The sequence below is a fragment of the Ailuropoda melanoleuca genome, chromosome 10 (assembly GCF_002007445.2).
Source record: "Ailuropoda melanoleuca isolate Jingjing chromosome 10, ASM200744v2, whole genome shotgun sequence".
NCBI classification, from domain to species: domain Eukaryota; kingdom Metazoa; phylum Chordata; class Mammalia; order Carnivora; family Ursidae; genus Ailuropoda; species Ailuropoda melanoleuca.
In genome coordinates, this window is record NC_048227.1 from 23230277 (window position 1) to 23254645 (window position 24369).

General features: G+C 42.0%; 1 protein-coding gene across 3 annotated transcripts in view; it reads right to left on the bottom strand.

The window, feature by feature from the left end:
• ACSM5 (acyl-CoA synthetase medium chain family member 5) overlaps positions 1-24369 on the bottom strand; it is a 106530-nt gene that overhangs the window by 10678 nt on the left and 71483 nt on the right. For all 3 annotated transcript variants that reach the window (XM_002929075.4, XM_034670302.1, XM_034670301.1), the window contains 9 exons: positions 24000-24218; positions 19099-19309; positions 16290-16497; positions 13982-14125; positions 11750-11903; positions 10080-10159; positions 8141-8264; positions 7469-7549; positions 7223-7324 (listed from right to left, as the gene is read on the bottom strand). In XM_002929075.4, the coding sequence (XP_002929121.1) occupies positions 7223-7324; positions 7469-7549; positions 8141-8264; positions 10080-10159; positions 11750-11903; positions 13982-14125; positions 16290-16497; positions 19099-19309; positions 24000-24203 (1308 nt within the window). In that variant the 5' untranslated portion in view covers positions 24204-24218. The remainder of the gene's footprint in view (positions 1-7222; positions 7325-7468; positions 7550-8140; positions 8265-10079; positions 10160-11749; positions 11904-13981; positions 14126-16289; positions 16498-19098; positions 19310-23999; positions 24219-24369) is intronic.

The following is a 24369-nucleotide window of genomic DNA, read 5'->3' on the forward strand; positions in this document are numbered from 1 at the left end:
CGGACTCGCGGTCAGCACCCGTGAGACACCAGACTGAGACGGGGAGCTCCGGGAGCCCGCGCGGGGCGGCTGGCGGCTGGCGGGGTTGGAAACACAAAGGACAGAGACGTGCCGGCCCTGGAAGTGAGGGCTGGGACGCCGGGTGTGGGGCGCACAGCCCGGGATGCTGCAGGGTTGAGCAGCACCAACAGAAACAGAGTTAAAGTGGCCAGAACATCAGTGGAGAACGATCCGCGATCCCTCTGTTCTGAGACAGAGGCTGAATTTCAGCCGCTGCTGCTCTCTCAGAAGAGGCATAGCAAACCGCCAGGGAAAGCCGCCAGAGAACAAAAGCCCGGAAATACCGGCTCACAGGGTGCCCATCCCCATCCCCCCTCGCAAGGGACACAGAGACTCTACCCAAACAGGGTTTTCTGAGTACCGGCAGGCAGGCCCCTCCCCCAGAAGGCAGGCTGAAAAATCAAGAAGCCCACAACCCGGAGCGCCTGAGTGGCGCAGTCACCAAGCACCTGTCTTCGGATTAGGGTGTGATCACAACGCTCCGTAAGGAGTCCTTCATCGGGCTTCTCCACCGGGAACCTGCTTCTTCCTCTCCCACTCCTCTGCTTGGGTTCCCTTTCTTGCTGACTGTCTCTCTCTCTCTCAAATAAATAAATAAACTCTTTAAGGAAGAAGCCCACATCCCTAAGATCTCTATAAAACAAGGGCGCACGGCCTGGGTCCCAGTCAACACTTGGGCTCTGGACAACCCTGCAATCTCTCTTCATCAGAATGACGAGAAGGAGAAGTCCCCCCCAGCAAAGAAAAGATAATGAGTCTGTGGCCTCTGCCACAGAATTGGCCTCGGCCACAGAATTAATACATATGGATGTATCCCAATTATCAGAAATGGAATTCAGAGCAACAATGGTCAAGATGATGAGTAAACTTGAAAAAAGCATCAGAGAAAGCGTTGCTGAGAATATAGAATCCCTAAGGGCAGAAATGAGAGCGAATCTGACAGAAATTAAAAACTCAGTGGGCCAAATACAGTCAAAACTAGAGGCTCTGACGGCCAGGGTCACCGAGGCAGAGGAACGCGTTAGCGAATTGGAGGATGGGTTAGTAGAAGAAAAAACGAAAATAGAAGCTGGTCTTAAAAAAATCCACGCCCACGAATGTAGATTACGGGAGATTACTGACTCTATGAAACGATCCAATGTCAGAATCATCGGCATCCCTGAAGGGGTGGAGAAAAACAGAGGTCTAGAAGAGATATTTGAACAAATTGTAGCTGAAAACTTCCCTAATCTAGCAAGGGAAACAAGCATTCGTGTCCAAGAGGCAGAGAGGACCCCATCCAAGCTCAACCAGGACAAACCTACGCCACGGCATGTCATAGTGCAATTCGCAAATATTAGATCCAAGGATACAGTATTGAAAGCGGCCAGGGCAAAGAAATTTCTCACGTACCAAGGCAAAGGTATCAGGATTACGTCAGACCTGTCTACAGAGACCTGGAATGAGAGAAAGGCTTGGGGGGGCATTTTTAAAGCTCTTTCAGAGAAAAACATGCAGCCAAGGATCCTTTATCCAGCAAAGCTGTCATTCAGAATTGATGGAGAAATAAAGACGTTCCAAAATCGCCAATCATTAACCAATTTCGTAACCACGAAACCAGCCCTACAGGAGATATTAAGGGGGGCTCTATAAAGGTAAAAAGGCCCCAAGAGTGATACAGAGCAGCAAGTCACAACCGATACAAAGACTTTAAAGAGAAATGGCATCATTAAAATCATATCTGTCAATAATCTCTATCAATCTAAATGGCTTAAACTCTCCCATAAAACGCCACAGGGTTGCAGATTGGATAAAAAGACATGACCCATCCATTTGCTGTCTACAAGAGACTCATTTTGAACCCAAAGATGCATTCAGACTTAGAGTAAGGGGATGGAGTACCATCTTCCACGCAAATGGACCTCAAAAGAAAGCTGGAGTAGCAATTCTCATATCAGATAGACTGGATTTTAAACTAGAGGCCATAGAGAGAGATACAGAAGGGCACTATATTATTCTTAAAGGAAGTATTCAACAAGTGGATATGACAATTATTAATATATATGCCCCCAACAGGGGAGCAGCAAGATACACAAGCCAACTCTTAACCAAAATAAAGAGACATATAGATAAGAACACAGTAATAGTAGGGGACCTCAACACCCCACTATCAGAAATAGACAGAACACCCTGGCAAAAACTAAGCAAAGAATCAAAGGCTTTGAATGCCATACTCGACGAGTTGGACCTCATAGATATATATAGAACACTACACCCCAGAACCAAAGAATACTCATTCTATTCAAATGCCCATGGAACATTCTCAAGAATAGATCATGCTCTGGGACACAAAACAGGTCTCAGCCAATACCAAAAGATTGAAATTATCCCCTGCATATTCTCAGACCACAACGCTCTGAAATTGGAACTCAACCACAAGGAAAAACCTGGAAGAAACTCAAACACTTGGAGGCTAAGAACCATCCTGCTCAAGAATGACTCGATAAACCAGGAAATCAAAAAACAAATTAAACAATTTATGGAGACCAACGAGAATGAATACACAACGGTCCAAAACCTATGGGATACTGCAAAGGCAGTCCTAAGGGGGAAATACATAGCCATCCAAGCCTCACTCAAAAGAATAGAAAAATCTAAAATGCAGTTTCTATATTCTCACCTCAAGAAACTGGAACAGCAACAGAGGGACAGGCCTAACCCACTGACAAGGAAGGAGTTGACCAAGATTAGAGCAGAAATCAATGAATTAGAGACCAGAACCACAGTAGAGCAGATCAACAGGACTAGAAGCTGGTTCTTTGAGAGAATCCATAAAATTGATAGACCACTGGCAAAACTTGTCCAAAAACAAAGAGAAAGGACTGAGATTATTAAAATTATGACTGAAAAGGGAGAGGTCACGACCAGCACCATTGAAATTGCAAGGATTATTAGAAACTTTTATCAACAGCTATATGCCAAAAAACTAAACAATCTGGAAGAGATGGAGGCCTTCCTGGAAACCTATAAACTACCAAGACTGAAACAGGAAGAAATAGATTTCTTAAATAGGCCAATTAACTATGAAGAAATTGAGTCAGTGATAAACAACCTTCCAAATAATAAAACTCCAGGCCCAGACGGTTTTCCTGGGGAATTCTACCAAACATTCAAAGAAGAAATAATACCTATTCTCCTAAAGCTATTTCAAAAAATAGAAACAGAAGGAAAGCTACCAAACTCATTCTATGAGGCTAATATTACCTTGATCCCCAAACCAGGCAAAGACCCCCTCAAAAAGGAGAATTACAGACCGATTTCTCTAATGAATATGGATGCCAAAATCCTCAACAAGATCCTTGCTAATAGAATCCAACAGTACATTAAAAGGATTATCCATCATGACCAAGTGGGATTCATACCTGGGATGCAAGCATGGTTCAACACTCGCAAATCAATCAATGTGATACATCATATCAACAAGAAAAGACTCAAGAACCATATGATCCTCTCAATTGATGCAGAAAAAGCATTTGACAAAATACAGCATCCTTTCCTGATTAAAACCCTTCAGAGTGTAGGAATAGAGGGTACATTTCTCAATCTCATAAAAGCCATCTATGAAAAGCCTACTGCAAGCATTATTCTCAATGGGGAAAAGCTGGAAGCCTTTCCCTTAAGATCAGGAACACGACAAGGATGCCCACTCTCGCCACTATTATTCAACATAGTACTAGAAGTCCTTGCAACAGCAATCAGAAGACAAAAAGGGATCAAAGGTATCCAAATCGGCAAAGAAGAAGTCAAACTGTCTCTCTTTGCAGATGACATGATACTCTATATGGAAAACCCAAAGGAATCCACTCCCAAACTATTAGAAGTTATAGAACAATTCAGTAAGGTGGCAGGATACAAAATCAATGCCCAGAAATCAGTTGCATTTCTATACACGAATAACGAGACTGAAGAAAGAGAAATTAGGGAATCCATCCCATTTACAATAACACCAAAAACCATACGTTACCTTGGAATTAACTTAACCAGAGACGTAAAGGACCTATATGCTAGAAACTATAGATCACTTTTGAAAGATATTGAGGAAGACATAAAAAGATGGAAAAATATTCCATGCTCATGGATTGGAAGAATTAACATAGTTAAAATGTCCATACTACCCAGAGCAATCTACACTTTCAATGCTATCCCGATCAAAATACCGAGGACATTTTTCAAAGAACTGGAACAAATAGTCCTTAAATTTGTATGGAACCAGAAAAGGCCCCGAATCTCCAAGGAACTGTTGAAAAGGAAAAACAAAGCTGGGGGCATCACAATGCCGGATTTCGAGCTGTACTACAAAGCTGTGATCACAAAGACAGCATGGTACTGGCACAAAAACAGACACATCGACCAATGGAACAGAATAGAGAACCCAGAAATGGACCCTCGGCTCTTTGGGCAACTAATCTTTGATAAAGCAGGAAAAAACATCCGGTGGAAAAAAGACAGTCTCTTCAATAAATGGTGCTGGGAAAATTGGACAGCTACATGCAAAAGAATGAAACTTGACCACTCTCTCACACCATACACAAAAATAAACTCCAAATGGATGAAAGACCTCAATGTGAGACAGGAATCCATCAAAATTCTAGAGGAGAACATAGGCAACAACTTCTATGACATCGGCCAGAGCAACCTTTTTCACGACACATCTCCAAAGGCAAGAGAAATAAAAGATAAAATGAACTTATGGGACTTTATCAGGATAAAGAGCTTCTGCACAGCCAAGGAAACAGTCAAAAAAACTAAGAGACAGCCCACGGAATGGGAGAATATATTTGCAAAGGACACCACAGATAAAGGACTGGTATCCAAGATCTACAAAGAACTTCTCAAACTCAATACACGAGAAACAAATAAACAAATCATAAAATGGGCAGAAGATATGAACAGACACTTTTCCAATGAAGACATACAAATGGCTAACAGACACATGAAAAAATGTTCAAAATCATTAGCCATCAGGGAAATTCAAATCAAAACCACACTGAGATACCACCTTACGCCAGTTAGAATGGCAAAGATAGACAAGGCAAGAAACAACAATTGTTGGAGAGGATGTGGAGAAAGGGGATCCCTCCTACATTGTTGGTGGGAATGCAAGTTGGTACAGCCACTCTGGAAAACAGTGTGGAGGTCCCTTAAAAAGTTAAAAATTGAACTACCCTATGACCCAGCCATTGCACTACTGGGTGTTTACCCCAAAGATACAGACGTAGTAAAGAGAAGGGCCATATGCACCCCAATGTTCATAGCTGCATTGTCCACAATAGCCAAATCATGGAAGGAGCCGAGATGCCCTTCAACAGATGACTGGATTAAGAAGCTGTGGTCCATATATACAATGGAATATTACTCAGCTATCAGAAAGAACGAATTCTCAACATTTGCTGCAACATGGACGGCACTGGAGGAGATAATGCTAAGTGAAATAAGTCAAGCAGAGAAAGACAATTATCATATGATTTCTCTCATCTATGGAACATAAGAACTAGGATGATCGGTAGGGGAAGAAAGGGATAAAGAAAGGGGGGGTAATCAGAAGGGGGAATGAAACATGAGAGACTATGGACTATGAGAAACAAACTGAGGACTTCAGAGGGGAGGGGGTGGGGGAATGGGATAGACTGGTGATGGGTAGTAAGGAGGGCACGTATTGCATGGTGCACTGGGTGTTATACGCAACTAATGAAGCATCAAACTTTACATCAGAATCAGGGGATGTACTGTATGGTGATTAACATAATATAATAAAATAAAATTAAAAAAAAAAAAAAAAAAAGTTGAAAAAAGTAAATGTTCTTGTCCAGCAAATAACTCTACAAATTTCTTGACTGTCTCAATGCAATGACCACAGACCCAGTATATCTACTGCTGTAAACTTAGTGGCATGAAGGAGTCGCTCAATAAATAATGAATGAATTATTCAGAAAAGTCAAGGATTTGCTATTGCTTACAAAAATTAGAAGGAAATACATTAACATTTTACAATTACCTCTGCTTGGTGTATTATTGTGTTGTTGTTTGGGTTGTTTTTTGTTTTATTTTTTGTTTATTCTGGTAGGTAAGTTTCTGTGACTTTAAATGGAATACCATGAAAGACTATCTTTCTTGTAGTTACAGAAAAGCCACTAAAATACATATCCACCATTCTAAAAACAAATGGACTGATTTTTATCTGTTCCTTCCAGTGTTGCAGCTGACTGACGGTGTCATATACGCGGCGGATGGAATTCCTAATAAAGCCATGGTTCTCAACTTTGGCTATACTTTGAATCACCGCATGATTCACATCATCAGAAAGTTTGATCTCATCGAGTGGGGCTTGAATACCAGTCATGTTTTGAAGCTTCCAAGGTGTTTCTAACGTGCAACCAAAGTTGAAAAACACGTCAGTAGAGCTTTATAGAGAAGTGTCTGGCGCAAAGAAAGCCCATCATAAACACCCACCACATCAGGCACAGGGGAGAGGTCATTCCTGGATTATCACAGAAACTTAGACTAGAATCCTTGGACATAAGCTCTGCCAGCAGACCTCTCTCCACATAAGACTCAAGACAAAAAGAATCCAGAAACTAGGTTCTGATACAAATTGCAGTTTGACTTTTGTGAAGTTCCTTCCCTTCTCTGAGCTGCAATTTTCGCATCATTAGGGACACCGGGGTGGCTCAGGCAGTTAAGTGGCTGCTTTCAGCTCAAGTCATGATCTTGGGATCCTGAGATCCAGCCCAACATCGGGCTCCATGCTCAGTGGGGAGTTTGCTTTTCCCTCTGCCTGCCGCTCCCCCTGCTTGTGCTCTCTTGTGCTTGCTCACCCTCTCTCAAATAAATAAATAAAATCTTTTTAAAAAATTTCTCATCATTAAAATGATGGGGTGTGCCCTGTTATAAATTTCCACTCTCAGACATACCCATGCTTAAATTCATGTCCTGGACATACTAGTTGCTTGACATTGGATAAGTCACTCTCACTTTCTTATCAATACTAGCACCTTATCAATAATAGCGCCAACCTACCTCATGCAGTTATTGCAAGGGTTAAACAAGTAAGTGTTTATAAAAAGTGTTTACAATTCTTGGCACACAGAAATCACTGTGAAAATGGCCATTCCCTGCCACTTACCAAATAGCAACTGAAGAAACAGAAGGGCCGGGTGGGCCTGACTCGGACAGCAATATTACCCTCTTCTCCTGGAGGCAGGACGTTGCCCTCATCGTCCACGATCTGGCGGAGAGATCATAGGGCCGTGTCTGGCTATTTGCACAGCCAGACCACCCCAGCAGCTGAGCTTGCTGTTGCTAACCAGGAAGGGCATTTTGCTCTCCTCTTTGAACCAAGCCTCATCAACAGTTGGGGAAGGCTGCCTACCTGCACATCGTAAGGTGGGGATGCCATCCCCATGGATCCAGACTTGATTTTCATGCCTTTTGTATTGGCACAGATTAAAACCTGGAGAGAAAGCAGTTCCAGAAAGGTGGAGATATATCCCTGTAGCTTCTTCCTTCCCGGTACCTGCCTTTTCTCTCACTCTGCCTTCTACCTCTCCTTCCCTCTCCCCTCTCCTACCCGCTCTTTCTTTCTGTCCCTTCCTTCTTCCTCCCTTCTCTTCTTTCCACAGTCAACATTTATCGAATGCCCTACTGGACACTGACACATAAAGACCCAAATATGTTGCTAAGCCAAAAGATTCAGTTGACCCCCAACTCTCTGCTGCCCAGATGGCTGTGGGGAATATGGGATAAGATCTTGGGCTCTGATCAGAGACAGATGGAGGCTGTCCTGATGGAGACAAAGGATACCTCCGGCCATGAGAGTCAGGTTGCTGGCTATGGTGCTGTGAAATCACTTTATCTTTAAACCAAAAGGGAAGAAAAGCTGATGAGATTTTGTTATCAGCTTCTCCCAGAGGGCAGGGCAGTCCCTGATGGGTGTCACACCCAGGAAGGCAGGAGGCTCTGCAGGCTGGTCATCTCCACCAAGTGAGTGAGGGTGCAGGTGGAGGTGACCTGTGGCAGGGACCCAGGCCCCCATAGCACTCACTGTTTCAGACTGGCCATAGCCTTCATGCAGCTCCAGGCCCACCTGGCCCTTCCACTTCTCTCTCACGTCAGGATTTAATGCCTCTCCTCCAGTCAAACAGTGCCTCAGGCTCTGAAACTGGTACCTTTCTCAGTTGGAAAACAAGGCCACCCGTGTCAGGACCCCTCCACTCCCCACTGCACCCCCCCCCAGCCCTGCTGCTCAGATCTACACATCTAAAGCCACTGGAGGGTAAAGTCCAGGCTTTGTTATCTGTTCCAAGTGCCCCATCCTCTGGCTGTGCAGGCATATTCCTCATGGGCAGATAATTTTTTAAAAAATCAATCCTACCTGATTTTGGAATAAAATCAGAACCTCACTCAGTAGGTTTTGACATAACATAGTGAACTCCAGGTGAACTGGCCAAAATAACTTAGTTGAAAACAAACTGATAATAAATTGGTTAGGACAACGACCTGGTTAAAAAAGATAAACCGATTACATGGGGCACCTGGGTGGCTCAGTCGGTTAAGTATCTGTCTTTGGCTTGGATCATGATCTTAGGGTCCTACAATTGAGCCCCACGTCTGGCTCCCTGCTCAGCAGGGAGCGTGCTTCTTCCTCTCCCTCTGCCCCTCCCCTCCTGGCTTGCATTCTCTCTCTCTCAAATAAATAAATAAAATATTTTTAAGAAGAAAAGATATACTGATTACAAATTTAAATGGCAGAAAGTAGCCCCCTAGGAATCTGACAATTCTGAAAGATAGGCCAAAAATTCCTACATATGTTGTAAAACTATCCCTCCATTCAACAAATTATCCAAAATGTAAAAAATTGGTGGTTGCAAATACATTTCAACCATTTTTTCCCTTTGGATAAACTTGGTTTGACTATTAATTAGTATTACCTACTACCTTTCAACCAAATTGTTCTTAAACAAATCATTAAGAGTCTGCTTGCAGTTAAAACCTTGACCTTGAGGTATACATGACAGATCAATGAATGCGATAAATTCTTACATTAGAGAAGAATTCACCAGGGGAATCATGTAAGAACTCCCCCTTAGATGCTTCATGGACAGATACATGGGATGAGGGGAGAGAATAGAAGAGGCAGACATAGATCAGAGTCAGTAAGCTACTGAAGTGTCTCCACACACCTCAGTAACTAGACTTGTCCCGCTAGCAGATGTTTCTTTGGATTCACCCAGGATAGGAACCACATGCACAGTGTCTTGTTGCCTTCTGTGGGATACCCAATGGCATTCACTCAGAGAGTGGCTGAATGGGCCAGTTCACCTGGAGTTCACTATGTTATGCCAAAACCTACTGAATGAGGTTCTGATTTTATTCCAAAATCAGTCTGGGGCTGAGGGATGGAACATCTATTGTGGTGAGCTTGCTGGTCCCACCAGACCTAAGGCCCTGGCCACAAATCCCATTCCACAGGTGGCTAACAATTATCCTACAATTTCTCCAACTTCATAGCAGACATACTGCTGAGAGATGGACTTGTGGGTGTATGATAGAGAGACAGCCCACCTCAAGTGCTAAAATTCCAGACTATCTTAAATCTATCCAATTCCATTTGGATGCAAATTCCTGGGCAGGGGGTGGTGGTGCAGAATTTCATTTTTGTGGGGAATCTGCAAAGGATATAGATGGGCATGCTTGAGTGTGTGTGTGTGAGATAGAGGAACATAGATATATACAACATTTTAGATATATATTCTGTACAGAGAGAATCACAGATGTATGTGTATATGTACGTGTGTGTGTGTGTATCTCTCTCTCTCTCTCTCTCTCTCTCTCTCTATATATATATATATGGAGAGAGAGGGAGACAGAGACAGAAATGAGACAGAGACACAGAGACAGAGTTGGTATGAGAGGGTGGTGTATGCATCTGTACGTATACTGCTGTATATTCACATACTTAGGTCCCCAAAGATGGGCTGTACCTGGTGAGATCCTCCTGTACCAGCAGCCGGAAGATGGTGGGGACACAGCAGAGGGTGGTGATCGGGAGCCTGGAGAGAGTCTAAACAAAAACAAAGGGTAGAAGATCTTCTTAGAGGAACTGGGGTGGGACTTTGTGGAGGTGGAGCAGGTGAACTGGGTCTTCATATTCTCATTACCAGAGGAGAGAAGGTGAAAACTGTGTGTGGCATCCAGCATCCAAGATGGTCCTGAATGATGTCACTTCCTAATATTTGCACTCTTGTGGGATCCCTTTCCACATTGAACCAAGTTTGGTCTGTGTGACCAACAGCATACCATAGAGGTGACACATACCACTTTTGCGATTAGGTTATACACGGGACCTATCTTGAGTCACCTGCTCTGGGGAAAACAGGCCACCATGTAGTGAGTATACCTGAGTGTATATAGTAAGAAACTGAAACCTTTGGCCAATAGCCAGTGAGAAACTTAAGTCTTCTAAAAACCACATGAGTGGGTTTTCAAATAGATTTTCTAGTCCCAGTCAAACCTTAGGATAATTGCAGTCCTGGCAGACATCCTTCTTTTATTATTATGGTAAAATATACACCACATAAAATTTACCATCTTAATCATTTTAAAATGTACACTCTAATGGTATTAAATACATTTACATTGTTGTGCAACCATCACCACTATCCATCTCCAGAACTTTAAAAAATCTTCCCAAATGGAAACTCTGTACCCATTACACGATAACTCCCCATTTCTTCTTTCCCCCAGTTCCTGACCATTCTATTTTCTGTCTCTATGACTTTAACTACTCTAGATACATCATATAAGTGAACCATACTGTATCCATCCTTTAGTGGCTGGCTTAGTTCACTCAACATAATGTGTTCAAGATTCATCCATGATACAGCATGTGTCATTCCTTCTTTTCAAAGGCTTAATAATAGTCCATTGTTTGTAGGTACCACATCTTGTTTATTCATTTATCTGCCGATGAGACTTGGGTTGCTTCCACCTTTGGACTGTTAGGAATAATGCTGCTCTGAACACAGGTATACCTAGCTGACATCTTGACTACAACCTCATGAGAGGCCCGGATTCAGAACCAGCTATTAGGCTGCTCCCAGGCTCCCGACCACCGGAAACTGAGATAATAAATGTTTGTTTCAAGCTGTTAGGTTTGGGCGTAATTGACTACGATAGATAACTAGTACACCATGTAAGGGACGGGGGCAGTAGAGGGACAAGGCACATACTGGCTGATTAAGCCCTCAGTTGAATAATGATGATGGTAAGCTTGATTGTGGCAATAATAATCAGTATGTGTTAAGAACCCACTCTGATTATGATTTTCCCCAAAGTTTTGAAAAATAACTAGGATTTTAACAGGAGCATAGACAAGAAAATGGTGGAGGGAGAGGCACCCAATGCAGAAAAAATTGAACATGCAGATGTTCAGAGATATGAAATGGTCTTATGTCTAAGGATCTAGCTAGAGGATAGGGAATAATTGAAGGTAGACGGGTGGGCAGGAATCAGATTATAGAAGATCCTGGGAGCCATTTTGTTTAATATCTACACCAAAGAAGCCTTATGGTCACTTATTCATGCCTTTTCTCCTGCAAATTCAAAACCTATATTCCACTCTTCTCATTTATATCCAATTTTTGTTTCTTACATTCAGAATAATCTTGGCATCAACTCGGGGCAGCTCATGCACAAAAATACAAGATCCATGAGGCCAGGCAGAGAAGAGGGTCCAAGCTGCCTTTACCCAGCCAGTGTCAGACGTGTTCCAGAAGATGTCCGATTTGGTCAAGTCCACCCACCGCCTGCCAAAAATTAAAGAAAGTCAGAACCCTCAGCAATGCTTCTACCTTTAAAAAGGATTAAATTATCCATGTAAACTTATTTGGAACCTTGCCCACAATGGGTACTCACTTATAGTTATCAAATCTGTACAAGAACCATAAAGTCAATCTTTGTCTTGACAAGCATTTATTGAGCATATTCTGGGTATTTATGCCCTAGGTGAAGGATATAGAATAAAAAGACAGATCCCATGCTTTTAAGAGTTCATAGTCTAGTGGGAGTGATTTATAAGGAAACATATAATCTCAGTACAATGTGATGAGGGCAGTTTCTGTATTCAACACTTATTCTGGACCTGGCATCAGAGTGTAGGAAAGAGCAATTAGTCTTGCTTTGTAGGGCTTATAGGTTAGTAAGTATAAATATCCAGGAGGTCCCTGGAGGGCAAGATTTCATAGGGTTAAACAGTGCTTTATGCAATTACAGAGAATGGGCACCTAACCCAGAGAAAGGATGGATATGGGGTCTGTGGAATGCTTCCCCAGAGGACGTGAGGTCTGAGCAAGATGTAAATGATGCGCAGGAGCTACACAGGGGAGGCGGAGAAGGAAGGACATCCCAGGAAGGGGGAGCAGTGCCTGCGAGTGTAGAAAAGTGATCATGTTCTGCACTTGGATTCTGGGACACAGGATCTTCTGGTCCTCAACCTACTCAATGGCTGCTCATTCTTGGTCTTCTCCTCAGTTTTCCTTGCTTATCCCTTCATTGGGGAAAGACCTCAGGCGTTCGGTGCCGAGGCCTCTTCTCTTCTCAGTGTCCACTACTTTTCGCTGATCTCATCAAATCCAATCTCATGGCATTAAGTACCACCTTGCTGATAATTCCAGCATGAATCTTTCCCACTAACTCTACACATGAATCTCCAACTGCCTCCCCAGTATCTCCATCCTTAACTCGGGGTATGGAGCATCTCAAACTTACAATGCCAGACATGGACTCCTCATGTTCCTCCCACCAGACAGCTCATCCCAGTCTTCCCGCTATCGGTTAATGCTTCTGGTTGTTCAGGCCGTAAAACCTAGTGTCATCCTGACTCTTCACTTTCTTTCTTGCTTCATGTCAAACCTGTCAGCAGATCTTATTAGGACTCCATTCAAAATACATTCAGCGTCTTAGCTCCTCTCACTCCCTCTTACTGCGCTGGCCCCTGACGTGGATCTCTGCTTCATCTCTTGCCCCCTATAGTTTACTCTCAAGCCAATCTCCTGAGAGATGCTTAAAAAAAACAAATCAGATCACATCACTCCTCTGCTCAAAATACTCCAATGTTCCTCAGAAAATTAAACATAGAATCACCATATGAACGAGCAATTCCACTTCTGGGTCTATACCCAAAAGAATTAAAGGCAGAGTTTTGAATAGATGCTTCTATGCCCATGTTAATAGCAGCACTAGTCACAAAAGCCAAAAAGTTGGGAAGCACCCCAAGTGTCCATCCAAGAGTGACTGGATAAACAACATTAATATGTCACATACATGGGAATATTGTTGAGCCTTAATAAGGAAGGAAATTCTGACACATGCTACAACATGCATGAAACTTGAGGACATTATGTAAGTGAAAGAGTCAGACATAAAAGGTGTATAATTCCACCTATAGGCAGTTCCCAAAGTAGTCAAATTCATAGAGACAGAAAGTAGAACAATGGTTGTCAGGGTGGAGGGGGGAGGGAATGCGGAATTATAGTGTAATGTGCATTGTGTAATGTGGATTCAGATTTACAAAATGGAAGAGTTCCAGGGATGGATGGTGGGGATGGTTGCACCACAATGTGAATGCCCTTAATAACACTGAAGTATACACTTAAAAATGGTTAAAATGGTAAATTTTATGTGAAGTATCTTTTACCACAATTAAAAACTAAAATAAAAACAAAAAACCTCTGATGGCTTCTCACGTCGCTCAAAGTAAAGCCCAAAACCTCCACTTTCTTGGCTCTCTGACCTCACTCCTCCCACTACATCCCTTACTCAATTAATCCAGCTCCTTCCCTACTTTCTGTTCCGTGGACCCAGCAGATGAACTGTGCCCTAGTACCTTCCACTGGCCACAAAACCCAGTCCATAGCTGGCCTGGGAGTGCTCAACCATCTTGGGGGCCCCAGTGGTGCCACTTGTGAAGTAGATGGCCAGAGGGTCTTGACTCTTGGTCCTCACACAGTTGTGCTCTGCGGATGCCTCGCTGTAAAATATGAAATCCTTGTAGCATTACAAGTAGTAAAAATAGTCATAATAATAATCTTTATACAATACTGGCCACCATTTTAATAAATACTACACGTGAGGCACTGTGCTGGAAGCTCCAGCTTGCATATCTGAGCCCCACAATGACCTCCTGGGGTAGGTACTATCGTTAGAAGCCTTTGTAAATAAGGAAATGGAGGCTCAGAAATGGTGCAGTGACTCACTCAAAAAGCCTGTGCTCCTCCACCAGGGCTGGAGGACTTTCTGGTGGAACACGCATGTTTCTGTGTCTATGCTTCTGCACGTTTGGGCACAGCATCACGCCCACCGCAATCCCTGATAATTAAGGGCTGAAGGTTCCCTAAATTCAGAGATTTGAGAACTGAGTAATTCCAAAAGTTTTGTGATCTGGAGAATCTTCTCCCTGACTGGTTCTCAACTCTGGCTGCACCATGGTGAGTTTTTAAAAGAAATACCATTGCTTAGACCCCACCTTGGAGAAAAACCAGAATCTTCAATGGTGTGCCTAGGCATTGGGGTTTTTTTTGTGTGTTATTTTGTTTTTGAGAGAGCGAGTGCACGCATGCACTTGAAGGGCGGTGACGGGGGGGGGGGGCACAGGGACAAGGAGAGAGAGAATCTTAAGCAGGCTCCATGCCCAGCGCAGAGCACAACACAGGGCTCTGTCCCATGACCCATGAGGTCATGACTTGAGCTGAAATCAAGAGTCGGATGCTTAACTAAGCTACCCAGGTACCCCTGCAGTTTTTTTTTTTTTTTTTTTTAAAGCTCTAATTCTAATGACAGCCGAAATTGAGAATCACTGATCTAGGCTCGTCAAAATCATCTGGGCAGATCTCTTCCAACACAGAGTCCCCAGGGCCTTTGTTCAGATATGTCCGGTTACATAAGTCAGATGGGGGGCCTTGGAACCTGAATTTAAAATAGCACCTGAAGATAAATAGTTAAATAAAATTTTTAAAAGAGAATTTTCCATAATTTTATGGTAGAAAGTTTGCATTCTAGGGTAGGCAAGAACACTCTGAAGAGTATTTACCATGTCTACAAACTTAGAAATAGATCTTTTGCACTTAACTTTATTACCTACACATGTTAAGTATTTTCTGTTTCAGTTTCTGCTGCTAAGCATTACATCGAAATATAATAATAAATGATAAAAAATGTCATATGTTGGAAATATAATATTTTGGAAAATAGAGGATACTTTATTTATAATGCATGCTTGTGGGTCTTACAATCCTAAAAATTGTGACACATTTAAGAGAATGGGGCACATAGTTCTTTTTCATTTTTTCAAATGAAGCTACTGATAAGAGACAAATGCTGATATTAGTAAAAAATAAATAAATAAACAAAGTAGAACAACACCCAGGTGAATGTGAGGCAGTTGGTCTATGGGATGGGCATTTGTGACTTAATGGTGCAGGCCCCTGACAGGGCCCCTTTTCGCTTCTGCTTCTGATCAGGACAAAATCTCAAATTCCTAGGTAGGCTTCCAACATGGCATTGCTCAAAGGCAAAGGGCTTTTGGTTCTGCCCCAATCTGCTGTAACTGCTTGTTAGCATCTTGCATAAATGACTTTACTTATTAGTTCTTCACCTGTAAAATCTGGTTTAAGTGCATTTCATAGGTTTTTTTCCCAAGGATTAAATAAGATGATGTCTGATTCATTATTGGGCTCTGGGCACCAAACACAATGCTTATCACGAACCAGATGTTCATTACATCTTTGGTTCATGAATGAATGTAGATAAATGCTTACCTAGCACTATGCCTCACATACACTAAGCACACAATGCATGGTAGCTGCTATTATAGTACTAATTGATCACCTACTATGTACTAAATGCATCATATGGATTATCTTGTTTACTCTGGCTAATAGCTCTGCAACCGCTACCACCATTACTGAAGCAAATGACGCCTAGAAAGCTAACGACAATTCTAGTACCGCCTCAGCGAGTGACTCTGAAGGATCTTAAGGTGGTCACCAGGATTAGGTCTCAGATCCATCTGGCCCCCACAGTGAGGGCTCCTTTCTGGTTTACTCTCTTCCTGTACAGTCCGTAATGCATCCATCTCCTATTATTTAAAGAGATGGCCTCATCTTTATGTTTTTCTCTGGAGAGCCCCAACTTACCGGAGGAGTTCCCTGAAGTTCATCCAGCCTGGCCGACTGCTGTCTGACACCAGTAGCCTGGACTGGAGGGAGGGGCAGTCAGCGCTAATGGCGTCCACCCGCGGAGCCAGGGAGTCACTGGTGATAATGGACTTGGCCCTGGATGCCTGCAGCCGATATTTGAGGTCCTTCTCTGTCAGCTGAGAGACACCTGGAATCATGACAGCTCCTGGCATCACACAGAGAAGGAATGTTGACTAGGCACCAGGGGAAGACCCCTGTGAAGAGGTCCAGACCAGATTTCCCCATTAGAGACAGGAACAGGAAGGGACTAGAAAGGGATGGAATACCTGAACTGGAAAAGGTAACAATAATGATAATAATGAAATTCAGAATATGGATTTCTTTTTTTATTAGTTTATGGAGCACTTATACGTGCTAAGAACTATACATGCATTATTTCATTTAATTCTCGCAACCCTGGAGAGTAGGTGCTATTATTACACCCGTTATGCAGATTAGAACAACAACAACAACAATTAAGACAGACCCTTATGCCTTAATTAAATGGAATAACTTGCCCAAGATCACACAGCTGGCATGTTGTAGAGCTGGGATAGTGAATCCAGGAGGTATAAGCCTAGGGGTCCATGATCTTGAACATTACTATTATTCTGCCTTAGAGGTGACCTAGCTCTGTGGTTTTCCCTGCCTGCAAACAAAGGCCTACAACAAATCCTAGTGTTGAGAATATAGTATATACTCTCAGGTATAGTAGGTGGGAGCTCTAGGACTCATATAACCTCAACCAAAGCCATTCTGAAAGAAGCTGAGTCCATCTTTTCCCAAGGGGAAGGGACTGAGGAAGTGGAAAGCAGGGACAAATTTTAATCAGACACCTGAAAAACCACCTGAGTATCTCAGAACAGAGAATGTAAACACCCCCATTGAACCCAGCACTCTCATTTCACAGATGAGAAGAAGGAGATCCTAAAGGAATCAGTTATCCTGCCACGGCCAGTGAGTGAGGCCAGTAAACAGAGGAAGGGGCCATTCCCAAATGGTGTAGGAGCCAAACCAGAGTTTTCATTACCCTTCGCTTTAGCTCCTAAACTTTTACAGGATTTAAACCCCAGCATGAACACTTTTGGAGCTAAGCGGTATTTCTTTAGTTCATCTCCCTGCTTTAGCTATTTCCGGAACAAGTCTGTACCACCTGGAGCTGTGCATGGTATTTTGGGAGCCCAGTCTGAGGGCAGACAGCTGGGGCTTTCAGCAAAAGAAATTAGTCCATTACCTTAGACTGGAAGAGAGGTGATCAGAGCACATCAGGAGAACATGGGAATGTGAGAATGTGAGGACATACAGCTTGGGTATCCTCTAAGATGTTGGAGAGGATGTTGGTTTTGACATAGTCATGTATAATGTCGTCTTGAGTTATTTACTTGGACATCAAAGAAATGGGTGAATCTGCATAATTGGGGGAACTGGAGACATTTAGGTAGCAGGAAAAGAATGAAAATAATACTCCAAAAGGAAGTTTTGATCGTGCAAACTGCCCAACACAGTGCCTGGCACATGGTAGGTCTTCAAGAAAAGTACGAGGCCCTCATTTAAATAAACCTTATATGTCATGGCAGAATATGTAGAACTCCCCAAACCTGTGTGCCTGTTTCTCATTCTCTAGCTGGATACACTAGAATGGTGTTCACTTTTATATATTGTGCAAAATATATACAAATAAAATGAAAGTTCCTGCCTTTCTTTTTTTTTTTTTTTTGACAACCCAGTCACAAAATGGTTGACTAAACTTGTTCATATAAAAAAGATGATTCTCTGGTGTGAGTTTGTATCTCTCTGTTCTGCAAACATTATTTGTGACAACATCTGTATTTCAGGTAGATTGTCCTATGGACGTGATTGGGAGGGGGCGGACAACATTCCGAGTGGTGGGAAGTTCCCAGTGGGTGGAGAAACCAGCTCTCCACCAAAAGTAGTTGTCTTGCTTTTGTAAAATCAGCAATAAATAAATAAATAAATAAATTTTAAAAACCAGCCCTTTCAATAAGAGCATCAGACAGGGTCAGCAGAAGCCCTCTGAGTTCTATGGACTGTGCCCTTTTGCCTCCTCTCTTCTGTTGGAAAAATCATTCCAGGAAGATCAATTGTCCACTGCCTTGGCCATTCATAACAGCAGGAGGAGGAGCCCTCAAGGGCTAATCTTATTGCTTTGATTATTTTGTCTTTCTCTTCCTTCCCTTGGGAGCTGGTAGATGCTGTGGTGGTGAGAGCCATAAAGTCTAAGACTGAAACTAATGTAGATTGATTATGAAGGTCTCTTATCCATAACTGCTTTACTCTCCACACACTAGCGGCTCCTAAACCACAACCAGCAAAAAATATGTTTGGTTTGTCTAACTCAGAATTTTTTAAAAGTTTATTTAGTCCTCAACATTAAAAGATTAGAATTTTTTTCCATAAAAATCCAGTTTTCTATCACAAAGTCAGAAGTGCTGGCAACACTGGCCCTCCTTCACACATGAAACATCTGGCTGGGGTCAAGAAGCACTTGCCCCCCTGTGATAAGGCATGTGAGCTCCAGTCTACTTCCATCCCCAGTGTTCCCTATTGCCTCACACTGACCTACTTTCATCAATTACATTACCATGTGACCCCTGTGCTCAATCCAGTTTGTGATTGTGGGGCAAAGGGGAGGTAAACAAAACCCCACATTGGGTTCACTTTGCTCCATCTCCCAAACCATGTGGACTCCACAAAGCTCTGGCAGGTGTGTCTGCCCCAGCTGGGAGCCTCAGCCCTGCTCACTGACCTGTCCGTATGCATGCCACACTGACCAGCCACCACTCTGGGAGCCGAGGGAGCACCAGCATCATCCTGTCCCCAGGCTGAAGGCCACACATGCCCTGGAGCACATTAGCCGCCTTCCTGGACTGCTCCCCCAGCTCCTCAAAGTTCCACTTGATCTCTGCTCCCTTGCCATTGACCCACCAGAAGGCAGGGATCCGGGGCCGGTGCCCAGCCTAGACAGCAGTATAGACAGAAAAGAAACAGAAAACATTTGTTGAGGATTTTTGCTTGTTGTTTTTTAATTTAATTTTAGTTTTATAGTAGTTATTACAGTCGCAAGGTTTAAATTCAAAACAATGAAAAGATGCATTGAGAAGGCTTACCCCCATCCTTGTGCCCATCTATCTTCTTCCCCACTTCACCTGCCTCAATGTGTAACCAATATTATTAGTTTCTTGCATATCCATTCAGTGTTTTTTCAGGAAAACATTAAGTATATTCTGTTTTCCGTACCACCTTTTTAATGCAAAAGGTAGCATATGATTCATACTGTTCCACGTCCTCCTCTTTTTTTGAGATACAATTCTCATGCCATAAAATTCACTATTCTGAAGTGCACAATTCAATGGGGTTTTTTTTGAGATATTTAACACTTTATTATAAAGTAGCCTTTGTGTTAGATAGTTTTGCCATCTCACTAACATAAGTGTTCTGAGCATGTTGAAGGTAGGTGAGGCTATGCTATGATGTTCAGTAGGTTAGGTGTATTAAATGCATTTTCCAATTACGATATTTTCAACTTACAATGGGCTTTTTCCCACTTTATTTATTTATTTATTTTTTTATGTTCAATTAGCCAACGTATAGTACATCATTATTTTTTGATGTAGTGTTCATTGATACAAGAAGATCTAACAATTGTAAATATCTATGCCCCCAATATGGAAGCAGCCAACTATATAAACCAATTAAGAACCAAAGTAAAGAAACATATTGATAATAATACATTAATAGTAGGAGACCTCAACACTCCACTCTCAGCAATGGACAGATCATCTAAGCAGAAGATCAAGAAAGAAACAAGAGCTTTGAATGACACATTGGTCCAGATGGGACTTCACAGATATATACAGAACATTCCATCCTAAAACAACAGAATATTCATTCTTCTCAAGTGCACACGGAACTTTCTCCAGAATAGACCACATACTGGGTCAAAAATTAGTTCTCAACCTATACCAAAAGATTGAAATTATTCCCTGCATGTTATGGATCACAATGCTTTGAAACTGGAACTCAATCACAAGAAAAAAAATTGGAAGGAATTCAAACACTTGGAAGTTAAAGAGCATACTGCTGAAGAATGATTGGGTCAACCACGATTTTAAAGAAGAACTTAAACAATTCATGGAAACTAATGAGAATGAAAACACATCAGTCCAAAACCTATGGGATACCGCAAAGGTGGTCCTACGGGGGAAATACATAGCCATCCAAGCCTCTCTCAAAAAAGTAGAAAAATCCGAAGAGCACAAGTTAACCTTACACCTAAAGGAGCTGGAGAAAGAACAGCAAATAAAGCCTCAACCAAGCAGGAGAAGAGAAATAATGAAGATTAGAGCAGAAATCAATGAAATAGAAACCAGAAAAATAGTAGAACAAATCACCAAAACTAGAAGCTGGTTCGTTGAAAGAATTAATAAGATTGATAAACCTCTGGCCAAACTTATCCAAAAGAAAAGGCAAAGGACCCAAATCAATAAAATCATGAATGAAAGGGCAGAGATCACAACTAACACCAAGGAAATAGAAACAATTATTAGAAATTATTACCGGAAACTATAAGCCAATAAGTTAAGCAACCTGGAAGAAATGGATGCATTCCTAGAAACTTATAAACTTCCAAGACTGAAACAAGAAGAAATTGACAATCTGAATAGACCAATAACCAGTAATTAAATTGAAGCAGTAATCAAAAACCTCCCAAAAAACTAGAGTCCAGGGCCAGATGGCTTCCCAGGAGAGTTCTACCAAACATTTGAAGAAGAAATAATACCTAGTCTACTGAAGTTGTTTCAAAAAATAGAAATAGAGTAAACTTCCAAATTCATTCTATGAGACCAGCCTTACCATGATCCCAAAGCCAGGCAAAGGCCCATCAAAATGGAGAATTAGAAACTGATATCCCTGATGAATATGGACGCCAAAATACTCAACAAGATCCTAGTCAACAGGATCCAACAGTACATTAAAAGGATTATCCATCACGACCAGATGGGATTTATTCCTGGGATGCAAGCTTCATTCAACATTGGCAAATCAATCAATGTGCTAGATCACATTAATAAAAGAAAAGACAAGAACCATATGATACTCTCAATTGATGCAGAAAAATCATGTGACAAAATACAGCATCTTTCCTGATTAAAACCCTTCAGAGTGTAGGGATAGAGGGAACATACCTCAATATCATAAAAGCCATCTATGAAAAGCCCACAACGAACATCATTCTCAATGGGGAAAAACTGAGAGTTTTTCCTTTAAGGTCAAGTCAATGGTTTTTAGTATATTCACAAGGTGGTATAATCATTGCCACAACCTAATTCCAGAACATTTTCATTATCCTAAAAAGAAATACCATACAGGTTAGCAGGCACTCCCTATTCCCCCCTCACCCCAGCCCTTGGCAACCACTAATCTACTTTTTGTCTCTATGGATTTGCCTATTCTGGATATTTCATGTGAACAGAATCATACAATATGTGCCAGCACCAATAGATGGAAAGACGATTTTTCCCCCTTGAATTTATTGGCACCTTTGTTGAAAATCAACTGACCACAGATTTATGGGTTTATTTCTGTACTCTCAATTCTATCCCATTCATCCATATCTATCTTTTTACCAGTGCCACACTGCCTTTTTTTTTTTTTCAGACGGTCTTTATTACTATCACTTAGAAGTAGGTTTTGAAAGACAGAAGTGTGAATCCTTTGTGTTTCTTTATCAAGACTGTTATTATGGGTTCCTTGCCTTTCCACATGAAGCTTTGGACAAGATTATATATTTCTACAAAGAAATCTACTGGGATTTTAATAAAGGTTACTTTGAATATCTCAATCAATTTGGGATATGTAATCTTTTTTTGCAACTTTATAATTTCTGCTTTAATGGCAATCAAGTCTAAAAAATGTACAGTTCAACTTTGTCAAAGACAGACTTCAGTAAGCTACTAAATGCATACATACTGGAGAGGCTAATATTTCCTGGCAGTTCCTGCTTCCTGAACGTTGAAACTCATCAGATGTGTTTTAGACTTTTCCCAAAATTGTCACTGAGGGATATGTTATTTTTGCATAATGAGGTAATATCTCAAGGGCATTCTGAGATTCAACCAAATCTTTGGCGAGTGCTTCTTTTAATAAACACTCCCTAAGCTATTCCAGCCTTTGTTTAGTTTCCAAAGTTCTAAGAAGTAGATTCTGGCAATTTTTCCAAGGTTTTTTATTGTTGCTGTTTTTATAGAGGACAAAATTTTAGGCAGTCCTTATTCCACCATTTTTGCTGATATAACCCTATTTGTATACATCTTTAGGAGAAATCCTCCAAGGATGATCCCAGGTGGAAAAACAGCTCAGATTTTGTAGACAGGAATTGTCTACAGCGCCATCTCCTACATACGCTTTTCATCTTAGTCTCACAACAATTCCAGATGGCAGATGGTGTAACTTCCATTTTACTGATGAGAAAACTGAGATCCAAAGAGCTTAGGGCATTTGTCCAAGGAACCATGCCTATCTGACTGCAATGCCACCTTCAGACTTTACTATATGCACTAATAGTATACTTTTACTGAATCTACTAATAGTATTATTTTCCTCATTGTTTTTCTTTACACAAGCTCTTCTTAAAATTAACATAAGTAAATTGCCTGGAGATAAAGTTTATAGTCTCCTACTATAAAATAAAAGGTTAGCATTTCTAACATAAAAAGTGAGTATAAAATAGAGAGAGAGACACAATGGACACCTAATGAAGAGAAAAAAAAAAGAAGGCAGTATATGCTCAGAGACACACAAAGAAATTAAGATAATCTTAATTCAATTTTTTTTAAAGATTTTATTTATTTAGTCAACAGAGACAGAGACAGCCAGCGAGAGAGGGAACACAAGCAGGGGGAGTGGGAGAGGAAGAAGCAGGCTCCCAGCGGAGGAGCCTGATGTGGGGCTCGATCCCATAACAATGGGATCACGCCCTGAGTCAAAGGCAGATTCTTAACCGCTGCGCCACCCAGGCACCCCGATAATCTTAATTCAATTTTACATATCTGCTGTGATCTGTGAAAAACTTTGAGCCTCAGCCACGCTCTCTCCTTATTTAAAAGGGAAGTACAGGATGCCTGGGTGGCTCAGTCGGTTAAGCGTCCAACTCTTAATTTTGGCTCAGGTCATGATCTCAGGGTCGCAAGGTCAAGCCCATGTGGGCTCTGCACTGGGTGTGGAGCCTACTTAAGATTCTCTCTCTCCCTCTCCCCCTGCCCCTCACCTCTGCACCATTCTCTCAGAAAAAAGGGAAGTACACAACAGTGAGAGAAATATTACCAACAGAATAGAATCAAAACAAAACTTTCTCTTTTGCTTGATCAGAATGATGGGAAGGGAATCAAAGGGGACGTAACTGTCTCAACTATGTGATCTGTGTTCAGGAGTATGAGACACATCGGGGATTGGGCTAAATGTCTAAAGCTCACGAAACTTGGTTATAATTCTTTTTTCTTCCTAAGGCTTAAATGCTAACAGTTTAAGTTTTAAGACTTGCAAAATTCCCTTGCAAAATTCCCAGGTGTTGTAGCCTTAAATCACACTGGGGTAACTGAGGGCAGCTCCTGAGGCCCAAAAGGGACACTAGGACATAGTGGGCTTCACCTTTTCCAGCTGACTCCACATGTCCAGCACATCATGGGCAAAGTTGAAGTACTCAGGCACTGGCTGCCTCCCTAGGGTGATGGCTTCCCAGGTGGCCACAATCTTCTGAGGGTCAGGTAGAGGTGGTTGCTGCCTGTGAGGCCCACAGAATCCTCGGGCATTTCTCAGCACCTGGAGGACCCATCCTCTTAGCCATGGCATCATGTTATTGCCTGCAGCCTGTTGCCAAAGAAAAGAGAGAGAACACAATCCTGAACTCTGGGCTCTGTCGAGAGATTGAGCTGGACTTGTAAACACAGTCTTGGACCTTAGTCTGAATTCCACTGTGTGATTTTGGTCATTTCTTCTCTCTGAGCCTGAGATCCATCCC